At 44.6% G+C, this 24,285-nt stretch overlaps 1 protein-coding gene across 1 annotated transcript in view; it reads right to left on the reverse strand.

Moving 5' to 3' along the window:
* The window catches only part of CLSTN2 (calsyntenin 2), a 379,221-nt gene that overhangs the window by 82,192 nt on the left and 272,744 nt on the right, over window positions 1-24,285 (reverse strand). The window contains exons 6-7 of the mRNA XM_037825098.1: window positions 9,051-9,236; window positions 901-1,149 (exon numbers count right to left, since the gene is read on the reverse strand). Of these exons, the coding sequence (XP_037681026.1) occupies window positions 901-1,149; window positions 9,051-9,236 (435 nt within the window). The remainder of the gene's footprint in view (window positions 1-900; window positions 1,150-9,050; window positions 9,237-24,285) is intronic.

The raw sequence follows: 24,285 nt of genomic DNA on the forward strand, positions 1-24,285 counted from the left end.
CATAAAATTGTAAAGTTTGCATAAGATATCCAAGTATTTGCGTATGTGGGTACATGTGGGGGGTAGTGAAAAGAACATAGGATTTGGAGTTAGATGGATAAAAACTTACTTTCCAGTTCTGATATTTACTGGCTATGTAACATGTGACAAGTTACTTAATCTCTAAGGGATGTTTATTTATCCTTAAAGTTTGGAATACTTTTACTTTTATGACATTGCTTGTAGATATGTGAAAAGTTGTCTATAATAGTAATAGCTCCCACAGATTGCACTTCTTAAGTGCCAGACAGTGTTCCAAGCACTTTATATACATTAAGCAATTTAATCCTCTTAAAAAATCTGATGAAGTAGATAATACTGTGAAACCCATTTTATGGACAGAGAAACTGAGGCACAGAGGTTTAGTAACTTGCCCGCGGTCACACAGCTAATAAGTGGTGCTGCACATTTCTCTACCAAGCTGTGAACTGCCTCACACAGACTCAGTATTCTGAAAATACACAGGTATCATTATAATACATGGCAGTGATTTTCAAAATATTTCTGTAAATTAGCAGGACTCCTTTACTCAAACAAAAATCCCAATATGTATCATAGGTAAAGGTGGAGCTGCTTTGCCTGTAGTACGGTTAAAGTTCCCTTCTCCCTCACTTCACCTACAGCAGGGGCTGCTTGGGTTCCAAGGAACCCAGTTTGAAAAACACTAATCCCAGCTTTTCACTCTAATTTCCCCTGACTCTTGCTCCTGCCTAGGAAATTAGTGACCAGAAGATAGGAGACCAGGACATATTCCCAGGGGCCCTCTTATGCTCTGCTTTCTCCTCCATCCTCTGTGGCTGTGTCCTTGCTCATAATGGGACACAACGGGCAGCCACTGGGAGGACTGGGCGACAGACTCACCTGTTTTATCTGAGTTGCAGAGAATGGTTTCTTTCTCAGCTCTCACCCCGGGGCTGGGGCCATGTTTCATCCACATGGTGATGGTGAACTGGTCCGTCAGGTTCTTGGGCACAATCCCATCTGGGATCTTGGCACCCTGCTTGCCGTCAAACTTGAAGATCATTTCACTGCTGTCCACCAGCAGTCCCGCAGTCCAGTTGGTGGCAGCACTGGGAGGTGGCAAGAGGTCGATGATGCCAGAGGAGGCTCCTGCAGGGGGCAGGAGACAGAAAGAGCAAAGGGTTATTCCTCCTGGGGTGGGTGTTTTCTGCTCCTGGGTCATGATGAAGCACTCAGTGTACTTATTAAGAGAGGGCTGTGGCCATCTCAAGCTGGGTAACTTGGGAAACAAAAGGACCAAATGCCATCGCTGCCTCAGAGTTGCTTATAGTCTGCTTGGGGAGGCATTGGTAGCTTACAGACAAAAAAACAGTGCATGTGGCAAGGTAGCACACAACAAAGTTGGCCACAACAAAAATCAGTCAAATGACCTTTGAAAATCCCTCAGGAAGGTGCCATATTGGAAATGGATGGACTTCTTTGAAAAGGTTCAACCCAGGCAGTTTTCCCTCCAGCCTTGGATCAGTTCACTGCGTCTAGCGTTGAGCACCCACTGGCTCGCAATTCAAGATTTTGTTATGTGAAAATTATGTGTCCTTACAGTCCATATGCTTGCTTAGCACTGTGAGTGGCTCACCCTGGGAGAGGCCTCCAGGAACTGCTGTGTCTGAGGGGGTGGGAGATTCAGAGTCTCCCGATTCATGCTCATGCCTATGTTTATCAAGGGAAGCCTGGGCAGAGTTGACTGCATTATTTACATGGGTATTTCCTAGGGGTTTTGTCTGGCATTGCTTCTGACACATAGTAGACACTCAATTAGTATTTAAAATTGCCTTTCTCCCTCCTCCCCATGACATGGTCCAGGCCATCCATCCAGTGTCCCTCGCAGCCTGCCCACCCAGCCTCTTGTCCATGCCCCACACCTCCCATCAGCACTTACCTGCTCTGGTCCCATGCCCTTAGATCCTGGTTTGGCATCCATTTTATGTATTTGATAAATAAATTCATACTAATGTTTTACTAACTAGCAAAGTCTTTAGGATCGTACCCTCCATAGGTATTTGAATTATAAAGGAAGAAAGAAATCTATCATGGTGTTAGCGGGCAGAGACTTATGGGAGTTTGGGAGTGAGAGATATGTGGGATTTAGGATCAAGTTCATTTTCCTAAGACCCCTAGAATAATACAACTTGGACACAGCTCTTTCCGCCCATAATTAAGTTAGGTCTGACACCGGGATGTGACCAGTGTGAATACAGCCCAGCACCGGGGCACCCAGAGTGTGTGGCAGTTCTGAGGGGTAGTGGGAGGAAGACATAAAGAGAAGTCTGGTGGATGCAAAATTGGTTCCATTTGGCTAAAGTCCAGGCCTGGTAAGGGCGATTATATATATATACATATTCTATTTCTACAGAACCATTCTTTTTATAGTTACAGAACTTTATTATTACATACTTCTAGTAAACTTTTATCAGGCATTAAGGGTGCCAGACCTATGTTAAGTACTTCACATGCTTTTTCTTAGTTACTCTCCTATGAGGTGAACACTATAATTATTCCAGTTTATAGATAAGAAAACCGAGGTTCAGCGAGCCCAAGTCCACAACCAGCTAGTGAGTGCACCCACCATCAGGACTTTCTAGCTCCAAAGCGCGTGCTCCCTACTCCACTACTGGAACGGACCTGGAGGAGAGCTTATAAATTCCTGCTCATTTGACAAACATGGAAACTGAGACCCAGAGAGGGGAAATGACTTGGTCAAGGTCAACAACTAGCTAGAGGATGATCTGAGTCTAGAATCCAGCCCTCCAGACACCCAGCCAAGTGTTCTTTTTACTACTATACAGTAGAGCGTCCAGTGGGCCAACCAGCTGCGCGGCTAAGTATGGTCCAGTACTAAGGAACCCCCACCTCCCTACACTAGTGGCTTGTTGAAGATGTCACAGTACCCTGGCAAGGCCATTGACTTTAGAGTTCCCGTGTCCTACCTGGTGAGGGGGTGCAGTCAGCCGCTCTTCTTAACTCACAGATGTTGCCTACTGGAGAACATCAAGCTGCATTTAGCCAGATGGCAAAGACTTTCATAAACTTAACAGATTGTATTTTAATTCTCGCTGCACATAACAAAACAGAGAGATTTGCTTTCTCCCACAGTGATCTCTCTCTCTCCTCTCCCTAAGGGATCCCCATGGGAAGGCAGTGGGTAAACAGGATGCATCACTTGCAAAGATGGTGCCAGATCATCTGTACATCACGATGTATTCAAGATGCTCCTTTGGAATCCTGTGCAAAGGTCCCTGGGGCCAGCCAGGCTGCTGTGGGAGATGTGCTGGCTGCTACACAGCAGCTACACCTTGCAGGCTTGGAGCTGGGGACCAGAGGTGAGGTGTGACTTGAGGCCCCTGGGCCCTACCAGGGTGAGAAAAGCCTCTCTGAAGCGTTTGGTTTTTATTCTGGATGACCTTGGAGAGTGCAGGGTGCCCTTGGCACTTCCAGTTGGACCTATGGTGATGGTGATTGACACAGAGTGCTCAGAAGCTGCCTCCCTGGCACCACAAAGCACAGGGAGGGATGAGGATAAGAGAGAGCGTCTCAGCAAAGAGGAACCATTATAACCAAGCACATGCCCTCTTGTGTGGAGTATTCTCTCACCGGCAAAACATACTCTATATTATTTCAGTAAATATTTACCTGTATGCCAGATACTATGAATAGAATGCAGCAGTGAAGCAGACAGAGATGGACCCTATCTTCAAGCACCAGTAGAAAGTCTTTTGTTTTCAAGGGTGGAGAAGTTTAGGGGAAGAGAATCTCAGGGAAAGCCCAGAAGGCTCTTTCGAAAGACACCTTACTGGCTACTAGGACCGTGTGGTGGTAGAATGTATTCTATTCACAACCTACTCTCCTGCCCCACTGATATCAGATTTGGTCACATCAGGGGAGAAGCTTTAAGAGCCAGTGCATGGACCATTTTTCTGTCTGCTACAAGACCAAGGATGTTCTGGATAAAGGCTGTTCTGTTAGCCAGGATCCTGCTGGGAAGCCAACCAGGAGCACAGCCACAGCCACTCCAAGATGAACAAGTGGTATGAATGATAAATAAACCCTCCTTATTTTAAGCCAATGAGATTTGGGGGTCATTTGTCACTGCAGCATAACCTGCCCTAACATTATAGCTGATCAACTAAGTGACTGGCATTGGCAACTACAATTCCCATTTCTCCAGCTCCATACCTTAAGCATAGAGATGGAAGACTTTCTGCGTTCCTTTGAGGAGCTCACACTTTGTTGATTCTGGAGTCCTAGATAAGAAGGGTTTCTCCAAGGCCTTAGAATCAGAAACTTGGATCTCCAGGTGAAGCACGCTAGGCCGTGGGTGAGGGGTGGCCAGCTAGGCTCTCTTGGGACAGGGCCACTAACACCAGCTACTAACCAGTTTGGGCCAGGCCACTACACGTAGAAACCTCTCCCCAGTACACAGGGCACATTGTATGGCAGCTGCTTAAGTGTCCTTAAAGGAATAAGCATTTTCAGAGAGATCCCATTGCCCTCATCTATGACTTAGCGTGTGTAGCCCTTTGCTGATGTATGATTGATGGTTTACTCCAATTCCCAATAAATATTCAACTATTTTCCTTAAAATAAGAGGCCTACTTCAGCTCACTGAGAATGGGTGTACTGGTTATGACTAGGGGACTGATGCTGGCACCCCTAGAAGCTCCAGCTCCTTAGAGATATCTTGGAAAAACCAGTGATGGCTTCTTAGAGTTGGGCTATTCTAAGAGTAGGAACGCCTACTCTGAACCAAGCTCTGTTCAGTTGCAAGGTGTAATTAAAAAAAAAAAAAACAGACTTTCATTGCTCCTGAAAAATTGCACTATGACTTTTTTTTAATGTTTGTCTTCCTTGGGAAACTGAATTGTTAAACTGTCTTATTAATTTATGCATAACCTCAAGAGTTAGCACAGTATTTGCACTCTCAACAAATATTTGTTGCATTAATATATGAATGAATGAATGAATGAGTGAGTGAATCCTCTGTACAGGAGTAAAGCTTCCTGTACTCACTAGCATATAACTCCTGAGAACAACTTGATATCTGGTGATCTGATTGCTCTGACAGTCCGATCACTTGAATCTAATAGCATGCTCTTGCTCTGTGGCCTTTCCTCAACAGAATTTGTCTCTGGAATTCCTGATTCTACATACAAAACAGCCGACCTGGGCATTGTATGCAGGAGGTGCCATCCAGCTCCCAGGAGCCCTGCCAAATCCTAGGAGGATTAGCCCTTGGCCCCTTTGCTACAAGGGCATGTGCATCACAAACTACTTTTCTACTTACTGTAATATGTAGTGACGTCGGGTCATTGAACAGGGCCTCTTCTTGGGCTGTTGTCAATGTCAAATTTAATTTGGCCAAGAGGTCTCACTGAGGGCTTTGTCATGCATTTTGTACTCAAGGCAGTTCTGTGACATTTCACCTCTGCGAAGTCTGGTACTGAGATGCTGGAGCCCTTTCTCTGAATTCAGAGATTCAGAGGAAGTGATAAGAAGTTTGCTTACATTCTCCAAGAAGCCTGGCTTTATTTAAAGCAAGGTCAGTGGGAGACCATCTTCAATTATGCCTGGCCCCCCATGCCCAAGAGAGCACAAGTTCATGACCATCCATCTTTTTGAGGCAGAATGGAAGTGTCTCTGTGTATAAATCTCAGGAAGCAATATGCCTGACATCCAGTGCTTTGCCAGGCCCAAAGGGGAAATTTCAAATGCTGCTGCATCTGCTCAGGTACTTCCTGACAGCAGGCTTTATGCCAGCTATCTTCTAACTTCCCCGTAAACAGGATTCTATCGCTGCTCCTGATAGGAGCTGCCTCGTGGGAGAAGGAAGCAGGTGGGCAGTGACCAGACAAAAGCCATGACCCTGCAGGGAGACCTGCCTGGGTCAGTTCACACCTGCAGTGTCACAAGAGACTCCAGAACTAAAAATCACTAAGGAAGCACCCCAGGATTCACTCCCTGGTGTTCATAAGTGGGCAGGTGAATACTGACAGAAGGGAAGTGTTTGTAAAGTTGAAGGGGGAAAGAGCATCCTAGTGGGAGGAAAAGATGAACAAAGACTCAGGGGGAGAATAAGCCAGGCACAGGGACCAAGGGGAGGCAGAATATCAGGAAGAAATGAGATACAAGGATGGATCAGCAGGGTGGAGGCAGCTCTTGAGAGTGTCCAGAATCAGGCAAGGATTTGGTTTCTGCACCTGGCTGTTACGCAGGTGACTATAATTGTACCCTAAATCAGCTCTTGCTCTTGGATTCCTCATCTGGTTAGATGCTCACATTAGAATCTTCTTAGATTCTTTCTTTCTCACTCCTGACAGCTAATCAATCATTGAACCTTGCTGATTTTGCCTATTAAAGCTGCCTTAAATTCATCCCTACCGCCACTCCCCTGGTTCAGAACTCATTATCTTTTGCCTATTCTATTGCAATAGCATCCTAATTGGTCTCCATGCTTCCATCCAAAGTCTATAAAGATGTGTAGAATGAAAAATGAATAAATGCTGAGGCTTAAAGTGCCATGGCAATGCCCCAGTTTGGAGCCCAGTAAGCAACTTTTCTACCTTCCATTGAAAACAAATAGGAGCTTGCCTCCAGAACCAGTGGTATCCCATAGGAGTCAGGAAGTCCAACCCAGACTCTGTTTTAGAAGTGACCCAGTCTGCACTCCACTCGAAATTTGGAGGGAGCAGGGGGCTCCAATGAGCGCCCACATGAGGAAGCAGATCTCTAGTGCCAGATTCTTGTCTGGATCTCTCTCATTTGTTTCTGCCCTTTTCAACACACTCCCTATGGGCAGTGTGACACCTAAAGTGGAGGCAGGAGTGGCCCTACCCACCAGCAGTCCCATGAGTGTAGTGGGTGGCACTACCCGCTGTGAAGGTCATCACAGAGAAATGCAGACACCTCTCATTGAAAGACTTGCTCCTAGCCCCAGATAAGATCACGTCTTAAGGGGAAACTGCCTTTCCAACAGAATTAACCTGCCTCCCTGCAAGGCAAAGCTGGCAGCCCAGATGGAATGAGCTGTGATAACACACCAGATGTTATTTTGCTCCAGTTTCTTCCCCCAGAAAATCCTTCTTGCCATCCACACCTCCTCATCTCTCTCCAGCAACTTTCAAAATCAAATCACAAGTGCGTGCCCTTGGGCCCACATGATCTTTAATAGGCTCATTCCATCATCTCCTTCTAACCTAGAGGAGCTTTGGAAATGACGGTAACCCATGGTGGAGTGGGGTTGAGTTGACTTAATAATTCAGGTATACAGGGAGCAAAATAGGATATTCATTCAAACTAAGATGTCATCTTCAATGACTTTTCTGCACGCAAAGTGAAGGAGAGGACTGGAGGCACTTTTCTGAATATTGTGAGCCCCTTATATCCATTTTTGCAAGAGCTGTTTGGAATATTGAAGCCATGGTGTTTTCCCCAATCTACTGCATCATTATGGAGGGGCCTGCACCTCCATAGGCCTTTCCTGCCAGTCTGGTGAGAGATAAATGGAACATGGTGATACCCAAGCGAGTTTATTTCACATTCAGTTCTGAAATTTTCACTTGCTTCTTTTGGAGAGTGGTGTGGGTGAAGGTTTGTGCATGTGAGGCATTGATGAGAGAAGAAAACTGCCCCAAAGAGAGTAGGGGAGGGATGGTGGGGGTGGGAACAGAGATGGCAGGCAAGACGATGTCACCGGGAGCCTCCCCTTCCTTTTGGGCAGATGCCATTATCCCTGAATATAATTGGCCCAGGTGTAAGAGTAAGCCCTTTCCTAGGCTCCCCATAGCATGACCACAGAGAAAGCTGGAGCGTTAAATGTGAGTTCCTGAATCTTCTTGCAGAAAACAAGAAAGAAATGAAATCTACATGGAGGTGGGAGGCAGGAGAACCACCAACACAGCAGCAGTCTGGTTTACTGAACACATGAGACTGTTCTCACTTTACTGAGCAGTCTCACTTAGAAGACTTACATTCCAGCTCCATTTTTGTAGAAACCGAGTTAGAGTCAGTATCTGACTCTGCCACTTTCTGTGTGACCTTGAACAAGTCATTTTTCCCTCTCTGAGAATGAGCCTCAGATTTTCCATCTCTAAGACTGGAAGAATAACACCTACCTCACAGTGAGTATGGGAGGAATAAATAAAGTAATGCATGTAAAGAGTTGGGCTAGGTGCACATAATTGGTGCTCATCAGGCTCAGTTTCCTTCACACCCATCTTCTGTAACACCCATTCATCCTTTATTTCCTACTTCCTGGCATGCCTCCTTTATTGTGACACCATCTCACAGCCCACTGACAGGTAGCCCTTTCCCCTACACATTGAGTACCCTATGCTCTGCCCCACCTCTACCCCCACCCTAAGCTCTTCTTCTCATTTCTGGGGAGGCAGGGCTGGCCTCATGGATATGTGACCTGAGCAGTCACATAGGGTCCTGTGCTTAAATGTGGACCCTCCACTTGGTTTATGCTCTGCTGTCACCATCTTGAAATTCTTAATAAGTTTTGAACAAGATGTCCTGCATTTTCGTTTTACACTCAGCCCCACAAATTATGTAGCTGGTCCAATGTGGATGAGACCAACCTCTCCCCAAGTGACCAACACCATCCTTCATTTAGCTCCTGGTCAGGCCCCTCTCCATAAATCAACAAGGGGGAAGGACACTGTGTTTCTCCAGGTCCTGTGCTAGGTGTCCTTAAACATATTCTGTCATCTAATTCCTGTTTTACCCATGAAGGAATGGAGGCTTTGGCAGCCACTTGCCCAAGGCCACACAAGCGGTGAATGGTGGAGTGTGAATCAGACATGCCTGATTCCAAAAGCTGTGCCTTCTGACCCCTTAACCATAATTAAACTTAATAACCATCCAGGAGTCCCATATACCAATGCAGGTGGGCAAGGGCTGATTCTTTCACAATATTAAAAGATATGCTTTATTTGTATGTATCTTTTAAAAACAATTGGTTTTTAAAAATATCACAACAGGGAAAAGCCTACCACATAATTTCTGCAGGGATTTCTCCGAGTAGGTCTCCCGGTCACAGCCCTTCCCGATGTAGTTGGTCTGCAGCTCTGTGGTGATCTGGATGGAGGACACGGGCCCCTCGCAGGTCTCCAGGTGGATGCTGGGGAACAGGGGCATACTGCCTGAACCAGGCTGATACTCAATCCTTTTGCTCCAATCTGAGTAAACAAGGGAAGAGATTTTTTTTTTTTAAATAAAGTACAGTCAGTTCTGCTATAATTCTTGTTTGGAAAATGTGAATTTTTCCAAAGCAATTGATAAATTAGAGAATAATTTGGGGATAAAAGGAATTTTGCTTTTGCTTATGTGAGATTTCAACTAGGTGAATGGAGAAAATTGCACCCAGCTGAAGTGAGCCATGTAGAAATATACAAAAGGCTCACATGCACATACACCTCAAACATCTACGAGCCACTATGTATGTTCTGGACCACACTCACTCACATCTGGTGCTAAAACTTTCCATCTGATTTCAGAGAACCCTCCTTCTACCACTCATGAGCAGCAACTCTTCCAAAACTCCACTTGCACAAGCAAACTTAAGGTCCTTTTCAAGATAAAGTACCATATTTATTATACTATTTATGCATTTCTTAGCCATTAGCATGTGTAAAATTTTTCCCCCTTTCTCTCATTTTCACATGTTATTGCCAATGTTTTTGAGAGCTATAACCCTAACCCTGTTTTCCCCATAAGCCCTGTGGTTTTTATTGTGTGATTTTGTTTAGGACAGTGATTTCAGGAATGCGTAGGTCTTGTCATAACCAAAAGACAGCACAATATCTCAAGGTTTACATGCAACAATGACGTGGGGTGCAAGGAGTCTTTCTCAAACACAGGACTGTGACCTGCTTAAGGAGGGCTGATGGACCTGTCACTGCTTTTTAGTGGAAAAATAATTTAGAGATAATAAAGCCTTGGAAAGGAACAAAGTCACAATCAAAATGGCACCATGCAAGAACAGAAGCAATCAACGAAAATAAACACTACCAGTGAGTATACACATAAATTGATGATTCAGTGATAGCAGCCATTGAAAATCAAAGCCAATTCAAGGCAGCACTCACAGTGGCTGATAAGGACATGAGGTTATCCACACTAGGGAGGGTCCTGTGCTCCCTGAGGACCTGCGCCTGAGAGCAGCTGTGCAAACCTCCAAAGCCAGACTTAAGGAGAAGAGAGTGAATTTGTCATTGATAAACATGCTTTACGGGTACTATTAGTTTATGAATCCAAAAGTTTGTCATGCAGAACACTGTTGTTAGAAGGCAGCTGAAAATCTACAGAACTGCCTGCACTCACCATGAGAAACCCAGAAAGTCTTGCATCCTGGCTCAGTCAGTGGCCCACTGGGGAGTCTCCTCCCAACTCCCAGGATTCACTGGCTGTCACCACAAGTGATACTAGTATAGTGGAGAGGGCCAGGCTTAGGGACCAGCCAGCCAGTTTCATTCACTGAGCAACTATGTATTAGGACTTCTCTGTGCCAGGCTCTGCTTTGGGCACTGAGGATACAGCTGTGAACAAACCAGGAAAGCTTCCTGCTTCATGGAGAGGAGCAGTGATACATCAGCACAGGCTGTCCTGTCAGTGGGAGTAAGTACTATGAAGGAGAAAGCTGGTGATAGAGAAGGGGCTCCTTTAGATCAGGAGAGTTCCTGTCTGAACCAAGGCCCAGATGCTGAGCATGAAAGCCCTGTGGGAGGGCTCTGAGAAGCATGTTTGGAGCAGACACAGCCATGATCTTGGCTTAGCTCTATAGAGTCAGGGAATTCTTGGGTAAATTAATAATGGTCTCCCAGCTGAGGCACCTCATCAGTGAAATAGGGACCATAGCATGGACATCGGAGTGCTAGGGTGAGGATCAAGTGTGACAATGTGCGCATGGCACACAGTAGGGCTGCATAAACGTTCCCAGGTCAGAAAGGGAGACATGCAGTCCACAGGGGGCAACCCCCCAACTCTCCTTGCACTGCAAACCTGCCTTGTTCCAAATAACTGTATAATCTGGGCTTAGCTCCAAAGCCCTATGTTAGCCAGCTGCTCTTTAAGCAGTTTCTGATAGCACCCCATAAGCAGATGTTGCACATCACATTGTGAGGTTCATCACCAGGGAATTTGCAATGGAAGGATATTTGGACAAGAGTGATTATGTGTAGTAGAGAATATACCCAAATATACATTCTTCTTCCAGGAGCTGTGTCTGGTCCACCACTTCCTGGAGAATCAGATCATAGAGCTGCTACAGACAATGTTTCAGAAGCCCCAAGTTCAATCTTAAGGACAAATCATTGGGATTAAATAGAATGGGGGCACTGAATATATGCCCTCTTGTCGGATATATTTGAAAGTCACAATGCTGCAAGAAGCCATCCACATAGGACTAGCGTTCTGGTATCCAAGCAAAAAATTTTCATGCCACTGTGTATTTGATCATGCTCTTTCTCCTGCATGGAACACTGTTCCTATCACCTTCACTCTTGTCATTTCTTCCATGCAGCCTTTCAGGATTTATCCAGTTTAGATAGATGCCCTCCATGACATCCTGACTATAGCATTAGACTCCAAGCTTCATGGTTACTCTGAATCCCCATCACTCTGCACAGTGCCTGGCACAGATAGTGGTAGAAAGTGTGAGTGAGTTCTGTGTCATATTCAAATTATCCACTTGTGCATCTGCCTCCACAGGTTCCTATGAATTCATTATAAGCAGAGATAGTGATGTTTATTTTTGAACCCTCCACACCTAGCTGAGAGGTCAGGAAATATTTGCCAGATGGGAGCCTCAGACACTTAACCTTCACTGCTGCCCTTCTCAAACCCTAAGTAGAATCCAGGGTCTGCTTACAGCTTCTCTGGTAAAGATCCCATCTGCTCCCAGCTGCACTTCTGCAGAGCCATCGACCCCAACAGCAGCACATAGCATGGTTGGTTCTCCTTGTCCTCAGCAATTGGTCCAATATTAATGAAAAGGACTCCGCTTCCCAATAACAAGAAGTGGCATCAAAGAGGAGGCCTATTTTCCTTCCCTTCCTCATCTCTCTCTCCCTGTTCCCTCCCTTTCTTTAGAGATGAATATCAAAAATTGGAGAAAGTGGCTTTAACAGGAGGCCCTGGTGTGAGTCACACAGCCTCAGTTCTTGAAAGTTCTCCTACTTTTGCTAGTTTGTGAAAGAAAAGCTCACACAGAGAGTGAGTGGTATAGCCAGGACTTGTGCCAGGTTGACCTGACTACAAAGTCAAATCCCAAGAGAGATTTCTTGCCTTTCTAAATTCACTTTTAACTGTTTTATCAATTGCTATGGTGGGCCTACAGCTGTGAAATGGGACATCCAGCTGGAAGGAGGAAGAGGGGAGCTAGGGTAAGAGAAGCTGAGCATCTAACCCTGGACCTGAGACCAGCTTCAGGCTCAGAAGCCCCCTGCGCTTTGTTTAGTGCCCTGCTGGCACTGTCTTAAAATTCCCAATAATTTTTTTTCAAAAAGGGACCCCACATAATCATTTTGCACTGGGACCCAGAAATTATATAGCTGACCCTGCGTTGCCAAGTTAGTAACCTTGGGCATGTTCCTTAACCTTTATCATCCTCAATTTCTTCATCTATAGAATGGGGATATTAATCAACGACCCCACAGAGAAGCAGCTGAACTTAACTTTCAGGAACTAGGGCTTTGAAGTCAGACCCAGGTTTGGATCACAGCTCTGCCACTTGGGCAAGTGTAACTTGTCAAGTCGTTCCTTTTGTCTCTTTCTGAGTTTACTCATGCCAGCATCGGGGATGTTCTTTCCAATTTCAGAGTTGCTTATGAGGCTTTCATAAATGCAGACCACTTAACCCTGGACCTGACACATAATAGGCACATTTGTTTTAGAGGACTGGATTTATGTGGCTTTCTCTTCTCCAATTAAAAACAATTACACTCAGGCACAATTTAAAAAGAAACAAAACAGAAACTCTCTGAACTCAATTACAAATATAAGGAATCCTTCTTGTTCTTTTATTACTGACCCCCATCCATTTATGATAGTCTATTTTCACAAGAGAACTTCATTACCTTTTAATTCCTACTAAAAAGAGATCTCTTAATTAACTACGAAATAAAAGGCCGGAGGAGCCCATCCGCTGGCCCACATCCACTGGCTGAGCCTCGAGGCCATTGCTCTCTCTGTTCCCTCTGCCTGCAGGCCCGGTCCACACCCTTCCCGCAGCTTGTCCGTCCTTCCTGCAGGTCTCAGCCCACACAAAACTCTGATAAAGAGCCCCCTACCTCCACCCCAAACCCTGCCCATCCATCCCTCCCCTAGAATTATTTACTTATTTGTTTATGGCCTCATTCAGTAGAGTGCCTGGCACATAACAGGCGCTCAGTAAGTATCTATGAAAGGATATTTCATACCTGTGAGTGATTGAATGCATGAAAATCAGAAAACATAGACACACACATGTACACATGAACAAACACAAAATCCTATTCCACTGCCAAGGTGAGAAAGGCCATCACCTATAAGCCAGAGAGTATCTGCTGCTATCCACAGGGGATGGTGTAAGTTGTCAGTCATCGGACCCTCAGTAGATACCAAATGACAGACTGTCAGGCATTAAGAAGGGAAGAGCTCAAGTCATGACTGGTGTTTGTGTGTGTGCATGTGTGTGTTGTCTGATTTTCATAATCCAATCTCTCACTCAGTTAACATTACTGGGTTCTATTATGAGACAATCACTGTACTGTTAGGCACAAACACCTAAGCCAAGTTTGATCCTCTGTAGGTGAGTGTGTGTGATGAAACTCTACTTACATGTGGCTCCAAACTTGGAAACCCTCATGTACATTCAATGCTTCTAGTCCCCCTAGATCTTTCAATAAATGTTGAGTGAAACAACAGAAATCTGTCCTCAAACTTTGTCTTGCTCATAAAATTCTCTCTAGTGCTCTGATGACTGGGTGGGCGTGGAGGAATTTAATTTTGTCCCAAATCAATACTGTGATTACAGACTCCTCAGCCTGTAAAAACCCTCCCTTCTAACCCGGCAGACCACAGGGTCATGCACATCAGCAGACACTTTTAGGCTTTACTCTGGGAGGACCCAGGAAGCTCTGCCGGCAGCTCCTCGCAGAAGCTTGTGGTTTTTGTCATGCCCTCTCTCCCACACTGTCACTGCAAATCAGGAGAACTGGTGGCCTTGTGGAAGAGCCTTAATGTACAGATGGTTTGCTGAGATAATCCAACAAGCATTTTTCAAAAAACATTTCAGGTACTGTAGAGGATAAGGGCAAGAACATGTTTCAGAACAGTGCCACTCAGGTCCCCAGTGAGGGGCCAGTCTCTGAACTGTTATAGGTCTACCATCAGGTTAAGCATAGAAATCAAGAGGAAACATCTAGAAGCGTTCATATAAATTTTACAGTGTAATCTTACATCTGTTGAATCCAATAATAAAAATTTAGGCTTGTATTTTGTATGCCTTTACTACTCATTTCATTTTTCTAAAATTTCTCATTCTTTCCTTCCTTCCTTTTTTTTTTTTTTTTAATACAAAGTACTGGCCCATCACTGATTGGGAAAACAAACAAACAAAACAACCCTGGTCTTTCACCACAGACAGTTTGAGAAGCACTGTTCTAGACAATAATCTATCATTACTAAAACCTACTTCCAAAGGTTACAAATCTAGGGCATTGCAACTCCAGAGCCTTGCAACTTTTTATCTTATGTATCCCAAGGGGCTCTTAGGGCTTCTTGCTCCTGAACTTTAGATCTCCCAAGGTCAATGCCTCCTCACCGTAGTCTTATGGCCACCATCACTTCTCACCTGATCAATTACTGAGCCAATCTCCTACCTTACCTCTCTTTGTCCCTCAAATTTACCCAGCTAACCATTGCTCAACCCACAACACTTCCACTTCCTCCTCCAGGAAGTTCCCCAGAATTGCTCCAGCCCAGACCGACCTCTACCCTCCCCTAGTCACAGATCTTCTGCAATCTCCACACCCTCTAGGTAGGGCTCACAACCATGCTTACCAGATTCTTGTGTATAGACAGGTGGGGGGTCGGGGTTGGGACTGGTCTCAGGAAAGTCACCTGAGAAACTTTTAAAGACACTGATTCCTGAGTCTCCCCCAGGGGATTTCAGTTGAAGGGTTGAAGAGGGAGGCCCTGGGATCTGCTGTTTGAATCAGCCCATCACATGATCCGAATGAAGAGACAGACTTGGAAACCACTGGCCTCGACAACTTGAACAATAAACTCCCACCCCTTCTCCCAAGACATGCTCATGAGCCTCAGCAGCCGGGGGAGAGCACTGGGAGGGTGCCTGCCCTGCTGTCCAGGATGGCCAAAGAGAGATCTGTTTGCTGCTTGAAAATGGATCCAGCAGGGTAGGACTTCACAACCAAAGGAGTTCAGGACAAGTTTCTTTTTTCTTTCCTTCTTTACATGCAGAAGAGCAGAACATGAGCTGCGGTCCTAGAAGAGAGACCCAGATGCAAGTGCCCAGTGCTCCTGAGGAGGAAGGGCCATTTCGAGCACGGGGCATTGGCTCAGTGCCCCTGACTGCCCTCCTCGGGGTAGGGGGAGTACACACCCTGCCCCACTGAGGTCAGGCCACGTCATGTGACCTGCTTCGACCAATGGAATGTGTGCAGCAGTGGCAGCGGACAGTTCTGAGGGGAGACTTGAAGAGGCTGCAATTGTTCAATGTGTAAATTCACCCTTGGGACCCCACCCACCCTTCTTTAGGCAGGAAGCAGGCTGAGGAAGTTGCTCAACTGTCTATTCTCCAATGCTCTCTTTAGATTAGCAGCTGTGGAGAACAGTGGACAGAGGAGCTACATCCAGAGAACAGAGCCAGGGTCTGATCCAGAACATTCCTTCCTCCGAGGGCCAGGAACCTTGCAACGTTTGTCCACGGGAGTGCTTACATGTTGCCCTGCTCTTGATCCTGCATTGCGCGCTGTGGATGTGCATGGCAGATCCTCTGCTTTTCAGTTTATATGTCTCCAGACCAAAGGACGCCTCACCTAGACCAAATGTATATCATGGGACCTGGGACTTAGAGCTTGTTGCCACAATCTGAGGGAACTTTGGAGGTGTTCTGGGGCAGGCACAGAAAAGAGAACACTTGTGAGCCAGAGGGTGGTCAACAGAGATTGGATTATTATTCTCAGTAACTTTGGATTGGGCCATGTGACTTGATGCACAAAAAAATGACAATGGCTGGTTCTGAGCAAAGACTTTAAGATGCAATGCAGGTTGCTACTCACTCTCTTAAGCTTATGTCTCTGCCAGAAGAACTGTTTATGCTACGGCTTTAGCCTGGATCCTAGAATGAGAAGACACAAGGAGCAGATGTGCAGTCTGCCTGTGATGTGGAGCACTGACACAGAGCAACAGCCTGCAACCAACACGCAGGTCACAAGCAACAGCAAGAGATAAAATGCACCCTTGTTGTCAAGGGCTGAGATTTTGGGGGTTGCTGGTTATGCAGCATAACCTAGGAGAAGCTGACTACAGGATCAAGGTCACATCGATCACTAGGGTCCTACTAAGCATTTTGGAGAGATGAAACTTCTGAACACATCACTCACAAAGCAGTTTCCTTTAGGAAAGTTAGAGCATGTGCTTAGGTAGAAATCAAAAATAGGGATTTTGCACCTAGGAGGGGTATACCCCCGGCACTGCTGGCATGGACTGAGACTAGTGTGCACATAGAGATGGGGCTTGGCAGAATGTAGATGGGGCAGGGAGGTCAGGATTCCAACCCTTATTGTGGCAGAGACTAGAGCTGAGTCAAGCTGACCAAAACTTCTCACCAGTTCCTTAACGAGGAAGTCTGGGTAGTCTGATCAGTAGTGTTGAAGATGGTTGCCCTAAGTATTTGTGCTGATTTAGTATACGTAAAACGGTATCTGTTTCTCATTCTGTGGGGTGGGCTCAGTCATCCCAGCTCATCCTGTGACCACTCTTCCTTGAGCTGGAGGGAAAGCCTCATTCAGGCATCATAGATGAGAGAAGGATACTGGGCCTGTGGTGACATCTCTCACCAAGTGACCACCATAAACTCCAGGGCTCAAAGTAGGTGAGACACGTCAGGAGCTCCCTTGGGACCTTGAGCTTTATCCCTACCTGGCTGTGCGCTGTGCCTTATGCATGCTGATTATTTTCAGCTAATACTTCAGTTAATAATCATTGTAACAAATACAACTGAATGCTGACTCTGAGCCTGGCTGGGCCACTTAACTCTCCCATCTTTTCGTAGCCTCATGCAACCATCTTTTATGGCATGGGGCTGGTATCCAACTCTTTATTTATTTCTGTGATTATTTACTGGCCACCTCACCACCCTCCTGCCCCATTCCTGTAAGTTCCACAAGAGCAGAGACTGTGTCTATTTTGCTAGTATTTAAATCTCTAGGTTGTCAATAAATATTTAAGGCATGAATGACAGAGGTGCTTTCTGGAAGGTGCCTATGCCGGGTTCTGGCTCAGGGAGTTGCCCTGGCCCTGCTGCTCTGGTTGGACTTTGTTCTGGTTGCATCCCCTGTGGATTCCCTTGCTGGTCCCAGCCCCTATGAATTGAAGGCGTTGTTTCCTGTTCTGCTGGTCTGCTGTTTCTCCAGGGCCCTTGGACCCACACTTGGCCTTTGGGCAAGTTCTGTTCTGCCCCGATGCCCAGCTCAGGCCCCTGAGATGCTGCAGTCCAATCCCAGCCAGCTCCTGCCTTCCCCTTGTTGTGACGGGAACCCTTCTATTCCGTGGGGTTCTCTGAGGCTGGTGTAAGTACCTTAGTTACCCAACAAGTCTCTGTACTTGCTTGTGTTGGGCACCACCCCTTTCAAGCCTGTAGCTTCTCCTCAGACCCCAGCTTTAAGCCCCCCGTAGGCAGCAGGGGCAGTAGCCAGTGCTGCAGATGAAATGAACCGTCATGGTCTTAAGAAACAGGAACTCCCCATGCTAAGCTTGGCTGCTGCTTTCTACCCAAGTCCCTTCATCCCCACAGATCCTCAGCTCGTGTGCATCTACCTCCCAAACAGAAAAAATGATGCTGGAAAGGTACAGAAACCAGGAAATTTAAGAGCAGCCCTTCTGAAAGATAATTCTCTCTAGGGAGTAATCATTAACTCAACCAACCAGGGTACTTTCTCTTGGATTTACAGAAACTCTTCTCTCTTATGTCCAATAAACAAGAGCATTTTCTAGGCAATTTTCTTATCCTGGGACAAATGTATTATCGGTGTAAGATGGAGCAGCTGTTCGTCAAGATTCTTTACTTTTATGGCTTTCAAAAGCTTTTACAATTGAAGAGTATAGTTCTTCATGCACACATTTTCAGGCTTTTTATAAAGATGGTTTATATATACCTTTCATATTCCAGGTATGCAAATCCCTTTAATCTATAGATCAGTTGTATGTGGTTTCAAAACATATATATATTTAAATTAAAAGACCATGACTCTAGAAGATAATAGAGTAGTGCCGGATATTCTGTTCACTGAATAACATTTTAAAGTTGGAACCAAATTCTCATCTCTTCAAGAAATAAGGTCCAAATCCCTAGAGTCCACTGAATACACTGGAAACCCAAGTGCAAGTATGTGGGGATGGGGAGACATGGTCCCTTACTCTGCCAGTGTAGCTTATATGTCACAAATGATTAGAAAGGTGCTTGGCAAAATGGATCTTGGGCCTCCAGGTGCCCATTTACTTTGACCAATAAATACACTCCTAAGAAAGTAATCCAAAATGCAGATGAAGAATTTTGCACAAAGATATTCTCTCATGCATTGCTAAAAATGAAATGGAATCACACTTAAAGCCACTCTATCTCTGGGTCGTGGTCAGGCACATCTGGATTCCCCTCTATGAGGGACTGTCATGCAGCTGCTGGGATGGTGGTGAGGTTTTATGATGTGGGAAAATGCTTATGACACAAAGTTCAGTTACAGAAAGAACACAAAGTTCAAAAGAATATGTGGGAAGGAAGAAAAATACACCATAATATTAATAATATTGCACTAATTGGATTAGGAGAATTCTTATTCTTTTTATTACACTTTAAAAATCATTTTCAGGAGCTAAGATGGCAGCATAGAGAGGAGTGGAACTAGTTAGTCCCTGTGGAACAACTAATAAACAACCAGGAACAACTAGTAAATAATCTGGAATAACTGCAGGGAACAAACATGACTGTCCACTCATCATACACCAACCTGAATTGGGAGGAATGCCAGAAATTGTAGCATAAAATCTGTAAGTAAAAACTGCAGATCCAAGCCGGGAGCCCCCTCCCACCATGGCAAACTGCAAAGCCTCTCTGTGCTAGAGAGCAGCACTCTCCAAGCAAGTGAATACGGCTCAGCTGAGCTCCAACTGGGGTTTTAATTAACAAGCATGGACTGCTCAACTCAAGCTATGAATCCACAACAAGCAGACAGAGGCTTTTGGTGATGACTGACCTTGGAGAACCGGAGGACCTCTCTGGGAGGGAGAGGGAGCCCAGAGGACCGGGTGCTGTCTCTGGCCGACGGGGGAAACTGAGAGGGGGAGGTGCAGACTTGGCCCTGAAGGGGGATTTCTGTCCCTTTTTTGGTTCAGTTGAGAAAGCCTCAGCCATTTTTAGTTCATGGTGCTCTGACCCAGACAAGGGTGGAGATAGCACAGGCAGAGAGATTATTTGAATGTAAATGACCTCTCCTCAGGGGGTGTATCTTCCCTAAGAGGAAAAAGGTGGGGCCAAGCTCTACTACCTGCCTTCCATTCAGAACCAGACCCCAGAGCCTGGGGGAAAACAGCCACGGGCCACACTTCCTTACACCAGTCTGGAGCTACAGGCTGACAGGCGCCACCTGCTGGGCAGAAAAGCATAGTGACTTGAGGTGTCACAGGGTGTATCAATCTAAGACACCCTCAGGGAAAAGGATACTATTGCCCTCTTCTAGACCTGAGCCCGTTCTGGTCTGGGAGAACCTGATTGAGGTAACCAAGGAAACCAGATGCCTAGACAACAGAAAACTACAACCTACACTAAGAAAAACAAAGTTATGGCCTGGTCAAGGGAACAAACTTACACTTCAACTGAGATACAGGAATTTAAACAACTAATACGAAATCAATTCAAAAAGTTTAGGGAATATGGCAAAAGATATGAAGCATATAATGAAAACACTGGGTGAATATAAGGTAGAAATTTAAAGTCCAAAAGAACAACTGGCAGAATCTATGGAAATGAAAGGCACAAAACAAGAGATGAAAGACACAATGGAGACATACAACAGCAGATCTCAAGAAGCAGAAGAAAACACTCAGGAACTGGAGAACAAGACACCTGAAAGCCTACGCACAAAAGAACAGAGAGAGAAAAGAATGGAAAAATATGAGCAATGTCTCCAGGAACTGAGTGACTACATGAAATGCAGTAATGTATATGTCATGTGTGTCCCAGAAGGAGAAGAGAAGGGAAAAGGGGCAGAAGCAATAATAGGGGAAATAATCAATGAAAATTTCCCATCTCTCACGAAAGACATAAAATTACAGATCCAAGAAGCGCAGCATACCCCAAGAAGAACAGATCTGAATAGGCCTACACCAAGACGCTTAATAATCAGATTATCAAACATCAAAGATAAAGAGAGAATCCTGAAAGCAGCAAGAGAAAAGCAATCCATCACATTCAAAGGAAGCTTCATAACATTATGTGTAGATTTCTCAGTAGAAACCACAGAGTCAAGAAAGAAGTGGTGTGATATATTTAAGATACTGAAAGAGAAAAACCACCAACCAAGAACCCTATATCTGACAAAATCATCCTTCAAATATGAGGGAGAGCTTAAAATATCCTTTGACAAACAGACAATGACAGAGTTTGTGAACAAGATACCTGCTCTACAGGAAACACTAAAGGGAGCAGTACAGACTGAAAGGAAAAGACAGGAGTGAGAGGTTTTGAACACAATTTTGGAAGATAGTAGCACAGCAATGTGGATACACTGAACAAAGACGACTGTGAGTATCACTGAAGGAGGAAGGTTAGGAGCACGTGGGACATCAGAAGGAAAGAGGAAAGATAGAGACTGGGACTGTATAACTCAGTGAAACCTAGGGTGCTCAACGATTGTGATAAAAGGTACAAATATGTTTTTACATGAGGTAGAACAAATGAATGTCAACCTTGCAAGGTGTTAAAAATATGGTAGTATTGGGGGAAAAATACAGTCAATGCAAACTAGAGACTATAATTAACAGAAACATTGTATTATGCTTTCTTTAATGTAACAAAGGCAAAACACTAAAGCTAAATGCATATGGCAGGGGGTGGGGGGACATGGGGGAAGGAAATGGGACTCCTGGCATTGGTGATGTTGTCTGACTCTTTATTCTACTTTAGTGTAATGCTATCTTTCCTTTTGGTGCTTCCTAGCTGTTTTTTTTTTCTCTCTTCTTTCTTTTCTTTTGTCTCTCTGCCTTCTTTGACTCTTCCTCCTTCTTTGTGGAAGAAATGGAGATGTCTTTATATAGATAGTGGTGATGGTGGTGAATATATAAATACATGACTATACAGGGAACCATTGATTGTTTACTTAGGACGGAATGTATGGTGTGTGAACAAAACTGTCTTAAAAAAAATGGGTTGATGAAGAAACCTTGAGGGCACTATATTGAGTGAAATAGGACAGACACATAAAGACAAATATTGCAGGGTCTCACTGATAGGAACTAATTATAATATGTAAACTCACAGACATGAAATATAAGTTACCAAGATATAAAATGAGACTGAAGAATAGGGAGCAGTTGCTTATTATGAGCAGAACATTAAACTAGGGTGAACTTAAACATTTGGAAATGGACAGAGGTGATGGTAGCACATGGTGAGAATAACTAACAGTGCTGAATGGTGTGTGAATGTGGTGGAAAGGGGGAGCTCAGAGTCACATATGTCAAGAGAAGGAAAGTTTGAGGTTAAAAGATGGCAATGTATAAAACAGTGAATCTTGCAGTGGACAAGGTGGGTGATTAACAGCACAAGTATTAGAAATCTCTCTCATGAACTAGAACAAATGTATGACATTCTAACTAGAAGTTAATAAGAAAGGGGCATATAGGAAAAAAATATACCTATTGCAAACTACATACTACAGTTAGTAGTATTTTAACGTTCTTTCATCAATAGTAACAAATGTACTATACCAATACTATGAATCAATAAATGAGGGGGGGGGGTGGTTAGGGCTATGGGAAGATTTGAGTTTCCTTTTTTTGTCTCTATTTCTTTTCTGGAGTAATGAAAATGTTCGAAAAATTGAAAAAAAAATTGTGATGGATGCACAACTGTATGATGGTACAGTGGGCAACTGACTGTACACTTTGGATCTTTGGATAACTGTATGGTATGTGAACAATCTCAATTAAAAAAATAGGCAGAAGGGATAGAAAGATAAAAAAAAATTTTCTAATGAACATAGAACAGTTTACAATTAAAAAAATGTTTGCATTAAAATATCATGATGTTGCTACTGTGGAAGACAGTTTGGTGGTTCCTCAGCAAGGTAAACCTGGAATTATCCTATGACCTGGCAATTCCACTCCTAGGTATATATGCAGAAGAACTGAAAGCGGGGACTCAAGCAGATACTTGTATACCAATGTTCATAGCAGCATTATTCAATTCACAACAGCCAAAAGATGGAAGCAACCCAAATGTCCATCAGCAGATGAATGGACAAACACAATGTGGTACAGCCATACAATGGAATATTATTCAACTGTATAAAAGAAATGAAGTTCTTATATATGCTACCACATGGATGAACCCTGAAAGTATTATGTTGAGTGAAATAAGTCAGACACAAAAGGACAAATGTTGTATGATTCCACTTTTGTAAAATATCTAAAATAAGTTAATAGAGACACAAAGTAGAGTAGAAATTACCAGGGGCTGGAGGGAGGGGAACAGGGAGTTATTACTTATAGGTCCAGAATTTCTATTTGAGGTCACAAAAAAGTCTTCATAATGGATGGTGGTGATGATAGTTTAGCACCATGAATGTAATATCACCAAATACACTTAAAAATGGTAAAAATGGGAAATCTTATGTGATATATGTGTTACCACACCAAAAAAGTATTAGTGGTCCAATTACCACTTGTCATCCTAAGTTCTCTAACAGAATGCAGAACTCATAGATCCTGCTTGACAATCACCCGTCCCCAGTGCCTTGTAGGCCCATCAGTGCCTTTGCTGCAAGGAGCTCCTGTTGGCATGTGTGCCTCCCACCCATGCATTTGTACATGGAGGAGTTTGTCTTGCATTTAGTAAGGAGGGCTGTCATAAATCCAATGAGGCTATGGACCTGAAGAACAAGAGCCTTGGAGGAACTGCCTTAGCGTCTATGCAAACTTGGGCAAACTCTGTCCCCTTTGCACTCCCCAGGAGGTCATCCAAGAGGGCTGAGAGATGGCTGTCAGTCCAAATGAAGGCAGATCCCAGTGGTGGGCTTGTGTGGCTGGAATGTTCCTTCTCTCCCCTCCCTTGCTCCCAGACATGGCCATCTCTCAAGGCTATCTTACTGTCCAATAATACATTTTCTTAGTAATATCAGGGAAGTGTTCTAATAGCAGAATTTCCCTCAAAATATATTTCCTCCAGTGGTCTCAAAAGATGCCCAGTGCTCTCCTTTGCTTTGAGACACATGGCAGATTATTGGTCAGGAGCTCCACATCTGGAGACAGAGGGTACTGTTTCGTGCGCTCATCCTGCGCACTCCTAGCTGTGTGGCAAGAGTCTTAACCTCAATATCACCATCCCTAAAGTGAGAAAATGACAGCTTTGTGGAGTGGTGAAGAGCAAATGAGATAGTTAACACAATGCCCTTAGAAAGAGCTTGGCAAATAGTAAGTTCTCAGTCAGCAGGAACGACTTTTATTATTCTTATTGATCACTGCTGGGATGAGTGCAGTCCACACTCCACCCCTCAATGCACACACACACACACACACACACACACACAACACTGGCACACACATAGACACTGTTGTATCCAGAAAACCTCCAAGGCCCTTTTCCTTTTCCCTCCAGGCTCTCACTGGAGTCACCCCTGAGTAGGCTTGAGCACATGTGCTTGTATCCAGCAGGTCTTTAAACACATTAAGACGCCACTGAGTAGGTAAATCAGCATGCTGTGCAGAACCGTTTGTTGAGCCTTAATGATC

The sequence above is a fragment of the Choloepus didactylus genome, chromosome 1 (assembly GCF_015220235.1).
Source record: "Choloepus didactylus isolate mChoDid1 chromosome 1, mChoDid1.pri, whole genome shotgun sequence".
Classification (NCBI taxonomy): Eukaryota; Metazoa; Chordata; class Mammalia; order Pilosa; family Megalonychidae; genus Choloepus; species Choloepus didactylus.